This window comes from Caenorhabditis remanei, chromosome X (genome assembly GCF_010183535.1).
Source record: "Caenorhabditis remanei strain PX506 chromosome X, whole genome shotgun sequence".
Lineage (NCBI taxonomy): Eukaryota > Metazoa > Nematoda > Chromadorea > Rhabditida > Rhabditidae > Caenorhabditis > Caenorhabditis remanei.
In genome coordinates, this window is record NC_071333.1 from 7078478 (window position 1) to 7085340 (window position 6863).

At 37.9% G+C, this 6863-nt stretch overlaps 3 protein-coding genes across 3 annotated transcripts; 1 reads left to right on the plus strand and 2 right to left on the minus strand.

The window, feature by feature from the left end:
- Positions 1-325: 325 nt before the first annotated feature.
- GCK72_023349 (uncharacterized protein) lies at positions 326-1975 on the plus strand (the record flags this gene model as incomplete). The annotated part of the gene is made up of 4 exons (XM_053735358.1): positions 326-511; positions 761-1480; positions 1532-1771; positions 1832-1975. The coding sequence occupies 4 exons, from the start codon at positions 326-328 to the stop codon at positions 1973-1975; spliced, it is 1290 nt and encodes a 429-aa protein (XP_053578924.1).
- A 264-nt stretch (positions 1976-2239) lies between these two features.
- GCK72_023350 (uncharacterized protein) lies at positions 2240-3528 on the minus strand (the record flags this gene model as incomplete). Its single annotated transcript, XM_003106678.2, has 7 exons — positions 2240-2432; positions 2477-2654; positions 2703-2823; positions 2879-2978; positions 3025-3182; positions 3228-3320; positions 3367-3528. The coding sequence occupies 7 exons, from the start codon at positions 3526-3528 to the stop codon at positions 2240-2242; spliced, it is 1005 nt and encodes a 334-aa protein (XP_003106726.2).
- Positions 3529-4105: 577 nt separating this feature from the next.
- Positions 4106-6863, minus strand: GCK72_023351 (uncharacterized protein; the record flags this gene model as incomplete). The annotated part of the gene is made up of 9 exons (XM_003106728.2): positions 4106-4246; positions 4300-4402; positions 4451-4586; positions 4634-4774; positions 4823-5129; positions 5177-5349; positions 5526-5647; positions 6123-6297; positions 6611-6863. The coding sequence occupies 9 exons, from the start codon at positions 6861-6863 to the stop codon at positions 4106-4108; spliced, it is 1551 nt and encodes a 516-aa protein (XP_003106776.2).

Sequence of the window (6863 nt, forward strand, 5' to 3'; positions counted from 1 at the left end):
GAGATCTTAGATCAATACATATGTCCCTCTCTCCTCAACCGGACCATTGTAAATCTACCGTTGCTACTGACCTAGTGACCTTCACCCTCTCTCTCTAAATCTCACTAGACATCTACACATATTTTTGTTTCTTCTATGGTCCGATTTTCGAAAAGGTGATGAGGCTTATAGCGTTTAGAATGTTGTTTGGTTATTTTCTTTACAGCGAGACCTTTTTCTTTTTTCTGCCTTCTTCTTCTCACACTTTTTTATTTTAACCGAATTCAGTTTTCCAGGTTCAACCTAATATCTGTGAATAGTTTTCTGTGAATTTGCTTTACATACAATGTCAAAAAAAGAGGAAGAGTCAAAAAGAATGAGATATCTTATTATCGGTATTGCCACAGTAACCATATGGGCAACCTGCTACTCTTTATACAAGCCACTTCCCGATGGATTCACTGTCAGTGCATGGGATCGGGCAGTAATGCATATTGTGGAGCCAGCTTTACGAGTTGCCTACTATTATCCGGTGAGTATTTCTATTGTTCTCAATAAAACAGTATGATGTTTCTTTGAAAAATTCGAATTGTGGGTATGCAAGAGATGATCAAAATTATGTAAACTGCATTTCAAACGAGTTTTTTTCCATCTCATTGATTTGTCAACCACCAAGTTTTGCAATCTAACCTATCTTGTTACCATGTGATTTTGTAATAGCAGAAAAGAATTTACTCGAACTCAAGTCTGCTAACATAATAATCCGCCAACAAAATTTCAGAGTCACATGTTCTCGAAAGCCAGCAGTATGGTTCAATGGACTCGCGGAGCTCTCAACTTCTTATCGAAATCTCTTGGACTTCTTGTCAACACACACGGAGAAATAGAAATCAAGTGGCAAAAGTGGAATGGGACACCTGTGAAAGTCTACCGACCAATCAACAACCAAACTTCTACTGATGGAGCTGTTTTATTCATTCATGGTGGTGGTTTTGCTCTTGGAAACGTGGAGATGTATGATTCATTGGTTAGAAGAATGGCTTATGAGACAAGGACCCTTTTCATTTCTATCGAGTACCGACTCTCGCCTGAAACCGTTTTTCCTGGAGGGATTATGGATTGTGAAGCTGCAATTGAACACTTTGTGGAATTTGGACCTGCTCAATTTGGAATTGACACTTCAAAAATGGTAATTATGGGAGACTCAGCTGGAGCAAACTTGGCTACAGTCATTGCACAACGTAGAGCTGCTCGTAATGCATCTCCAAAGTTGGCTGGACAAGTTTTGATCTACCCACTTCTTCAAATGGCAGACTTGCAAACAGTCTCATACCGATATTTCCATTCCCGTCTCGATGGTTATGCCTTGGTAGATCCCGAGTCAGTCGCCTACTACTACATGTTCTACGCAGGAATTAATATGGACGAAAAGGCGTATTTGGTGCCAAGTGTAATGTCGAATGGACATGTTGCTGATCATCTCAAGCAGAAAATTGATGAGGTAAATCGTATGATTTGAAAGTGGCGACTGCTTTAAATTTCAATGTTTTAGATTATGGTGTTTGAAAAAACGATTGAGCTCACACGGCGTTACAAAAACAGCAGTATCCCACAACGTTGGGCAGTGCGAAAGAACCTGGAAGCTCAACAGCTAATGGAACCATTCCTCACCAACCCAGATTTCTCTCCACTAATGAGAAAAGACCTGTCTAACTTACCACAAACAATGGTTGTTACTTGTGAATTCGATGTGCTTCGGGATGAAGGACTCATTTATGCGCATCGACTTGAGGTAAGTGTTTAATAATTATCTTAGCATAACCTGTTTTGAATTAAAAACAAATGATTTCAGACTGCTGGAGTGCCAACTACGACGATCAACTATGAAAATGGATTCCATGCAATGCTGAACTTTCACAGTGAGCTTCATGAAGCATCAAAAGCGGTCTATGACATTGAACGATGGACTCTAAACGCAATCAACATTGTTAGCTAACTTCATAAAAGTTAATTGTAGGACTAAATGTAGATTTTGAAACTTTGAAAGCTTGTATTTATTTACACAGCTGATCAAAAATAGCATTAAAATGCTGTGACTTCTTACGGTTCCATCGAATACCAAACGATACTCTGATTTCCCTTGTTTACCCATTTACTGCCCTTTGTTTTTGAGATAAAATAAATATGTTAGACATGTTTTCTCTTGTTAAATTTCAACTGTGATTTTTATTCAGAAAAGAACAAAAAATCAAATACGAAATCAGTTAGATTTCCGACTAGAATTGGACGAATTTCCGGATGACGAAGAAGAGGAAGAAGTTCCAAGGGCAACAAGGTAATTAACGAGATTTGGAAGTCCCATTTGACGAGCAAAATAATTACGTTCTTCGATAGTTTTGATATCGTAGATGAAGGTTTTGATGCTTGATGCAGCGGATTCCACAATGAGGGCTCTGAAAAATTCCGTAAAAATCAAGAGCCTGATCATTTTCGGTACCTGTCTGCGTCATCGACACTTGTAGCCAAGAAATCCACTCCAAGGAATTTTGGTAGAAGTAGGGACCTAATGCTCCAATAGGTGAATGTGTCCATCATGGAGAAGTACCAAGAGGTGTACATGCTTCCTACAGCTGTTCCATCAGAAATCGAATATTCGGTGCTCTTCCAAATCATTCCTGAAATAACAAAATTTCACATGATCAACAGCTCTTTCAAGCTTTCACCTATCAACAACTGCGAGTCAGTACATCTCATTCTTCCAGCCGCCAGAAGGTTGTAGGTTGTCACGGCAACCTTCCCATACAAGTTGTCTTGCATGATTTTGTTACGGAGGTATGTGAGCAGCTGAAACTTTTTCGAGATAACATAAAATTTGTAGCGCGTATGATTGATTTCTCACGTCGCCACAAAACTCTGGAAGATGCCAGATCATGTTCATTTTGTTTGCCTCACACCAGGATACAGCTTCGTCGAATGTCAAAATGGTTCCATTAGAACCTCTGAAGTAGAAATAAACTTTGAACGCCGCAAATGCAAAAGTGTTACCCGTAAACATTGAGCAGGCTCATCTGGATCCAATGTGTTTCACTGACAACATAAGTCGCATTGTCAGTAATAACACTGTCGGGATGAAGAATTATCAACATTCCATCTTTGGTCATCCGAACATCCATTTTGATAGTATCTGCTCCATTTGCTTTAGCCTTAAAAACGAAAGATTGAGAATAGATCTTACTTGAACTAGTCACCTGACGGAAAGCAGCAATTGTGTTCTCATGAACAGCACCATGAGCTTCTCCGCGCTCAGAAATGACGCTGGTTTTGTTGAAGAATACAACGCTCTTAATGATTTATATTTGGAAAAATGAAGCTGATTTTTTAACTTACAGTGCTTTCGGTGACTGGACTTCTGCGAAGAACACAAAACGCAATTGAGATCAAAATCGGAAGTGTTAGTATTAGCGCCAAAACGATACGAAGAGCCAAGAATTTGATTGCCAGACATGCAAGTAGTGCTACCAGCACAATCGCAATGAACCAAATAAGCATAGGTATCATTATCAGTTCATTTCATACTAGGAGCTCAAAAAAGAATGTTGATAAAAAAGAAAAGTGTCACAACAAAACTTGTGTCGAAATGAATTTTTTTGGCAAGCTGTATCATGAGGCTAGAGGCCATTTCCCTTTCTGACAGGTGAAATACGTTTTTTTTTTCGATATTTCCATTTTCACCTGTTTTTATGCCTATCATGCCCGGCCATGAATAATTTCTAATTTTATTTAAAACACAATAAATTTCTTAATAAAGCTGTGTATCATAAAGTCACAAACATACTTTGAGATAAATTACAATTGTCCATAATTAGAGAAGAAATGCAGTGATCTGATCCATGACCCGGATTTCAGGCGGAGAGAAGGGGGGACATCAAAAAATGATTCGTATTCACAGAAAAGAAAGAAGGTTGGGACTTTGGTTTGAATGAAACGGAACTAGCCAGAAAATGATATCGTTTATATATTACCAAATAGATTTTTTCGCCCGTCGATTCGAGATTTACTACTAAAGCTGGCAATAGAAAATGATCTAAAAATGGATTTGAACAAATAAAGCTAATTTTCAGTTGGACTAGGCAGAAATCGTGAGATCATGAGATAGGAACATGCTATATTTGGCGAAGGCTTGTATCGTGGAAGACGTAGAGGAGTCAGAATCATTGGATTTCTGATCGGCATCCTTTGGGATGGATACTCGGTTGGAGGCCCATTCCTGAAAAATTATCGAATTGAACATTGTTTTAAAAGTTGAGTGAATATACTTACCGTTCTCTCAGCAGATCCCCACAAGGAGAAGAAAAATACTGGTAGGATAGCTACAAATGCTGAAATCTCGAAAACAATCGTCCATTCTTGTTTAGAGCCGGTCCTGAAAGATAAGGGAATGCTGAATGAAATGAAGTATTTCAAAACTCACGTTAGAATTTGACTGATCAAAAGTTTGTTGAAAATTGAAAAACACGCTGCCACTGTAAAAGCAATTCCGGTGATAACTCCGGAGAAAGCTGGCGCAAGTTGGACCAGAGCTGTTTGTACACCAGGAGTGTGAAGTCCTGAAATACTTTCGATAATAACAAACGTAGACTAAGATAAGATGTACCTGCAAATGCGTTTGCCAAACATAGGATGATAATTGCCCAAACAGATTGTTGAAGGGCTCCGAACAATGGAGTAGCAGCGATACATATTCCAAGACCGAGGGACGCGATGAAATTGAATATCTTGCAAGATTGAGTTTTCCCTACAAATCAGAAACTTAAAACACTGTAATTATTTTTCTGAAACTCACTCATATACCCATTGGCAGTGAGATAAGATGCTAGACTAGACGACAAGCACTTGGAAAGGAAAAGAATTCCCATTGGAAGTGCCGACACTAGACCGTTCACTGTGTTTGACAATCCAAGAACATCCGAAAAGAATTTTGGTAAGAATTGGAGCATAATGACTAATGGAAATTCGTGACAGACAAGAGCAGCTACCGCAACCCAAACTTGTTTAGAGGTAAGAATCGCTCTCCATGGGGTACTTTTTCGTTGTTTTCTCTTTCCAATGTTCTCTTCTTCAATTTTTCGTGTAATGTATGCTTCTTCGTTCTGTAACTAGTTTTTGCTTATACTCAATGTTTGCACCAAATCCTCACATGAGAAATACATAAATGTTTCGATGGTTTATCAGCTGAGAATACCACCCAAATGACCAAAACAGCGGCAGCAACCACTGAAGACAGATAGAAAATTGCTGGCCAACCACCAAGAAATTTGCTGCCATCACTTCCACATAACCATCCACCGACCGGTAAGATAATCAGGGTTCCTGAAGAAAAACGATTGTTTTTGTTTGTGTTTGTTAATTATGCGATTTTCCGTTTCATTTACTTTACTATACTCACTATCATGTTACTCAATGAATTAGAGGTCAGGAAGTAGAGAAAACGTGAGTGTAGTGAAGAAGACTAGATAGGAGAAAAGATAAATAAAAATGAAACTAACCGATTTGACGACCTCCGGTCACAATTCCAAGTGCACTCGGTCGTTCTTTCGGAGGAAACCATCTAGTGATCATAGAAGAGGACGCAGGGGATAATAATGCATCACCTACTCCAGTGAGAAACCTGAAATATAAAAAGTATGAGTGAGATCAAATAAATCTATTAATATTTGCAATATTCGGTATCTGGAACTATCGGATACCTCCCCTTTCAGTTAACACCATATTTTTGATATTATGACATCATTATCAGTTCTATAACATATTGTTTTTGATCTATGTTATTCTCTTCTAAACTGTTTATCTATTTATCTATCTTGGTCACAAATAACCGAATAATCATATGTTCCCATAAATCTTTATCATTCCTTTCATTTTTTCTTGTATCTCTCAATTTCTAAACCTAACCCAGTAACTAAACATAGAAATTGTACAAATGAACTGCTGATCAAATCTATATAGAAACGAACACGTTGAACGAAAAACGAAAAACGAGAAATCTCACTTTCTGTTTCCTAATCTTTGATAAGAAAAAAGAAAAACAGTGTGATCTTTTCTAGAAGATAAAGTTGTATACATAAGTGGCATCAATGACAAACCTCAGAAAAAAGACAAGGGCAAAAGAGACGCCAGCTGACACTGGTAGAAGAGCGTTAGAAACGATGATGAACACCATTGCTGCCACGATTGTCCACTTTCCATTCAAACGATCGGCTTGCCATCCGGTGACAAACATAAACAGGGATCCGAAATTTTGACCCGAGTAGATTAAACCTTGAAAAATTACGAATTTGAGAAAAAAATTGAAAAACTGAAAAGAAAAAAGATGATAGAATTGAAGAATTTTGAATTCCAAAAACATGCTGTCACCTGGTTTGGTATTGCGATCACATTCAGTAAGAAAGTATGAAATTAGTAAAAATAGGAAGTGAAAGATACTAAATACTAACTTCGTATTTATTTTATAATATCAATTTGGAACCAAATTAGGAGATTTTTACACAAAATAGTTTAGCACTGCAACAAATATTTCAGTTTCTACTCATTGAAACTTTTAATTTTTTACAGTCAATTTTTTCTGACTTACCTTGTTGGATAGAGCTCCAGCCAAACTGTTTCGGATGATTGCATGGCACAGCTTCAACTTCTGGCTCAGCAAGGGGACACGAATAATTGCTATCAGGTTTTTTGACCATACAAACCATTGACTGTGATATGTTCGATGTTCCAATAGCCAGTGCCACAAAGCATAGGCATAATAGGAACGAGAAGAAAAGTCGAGTCGAGGGGAATATTTTGGATTTCTCCGACACGAATACGCATTCTTTTTGCGCATCCAT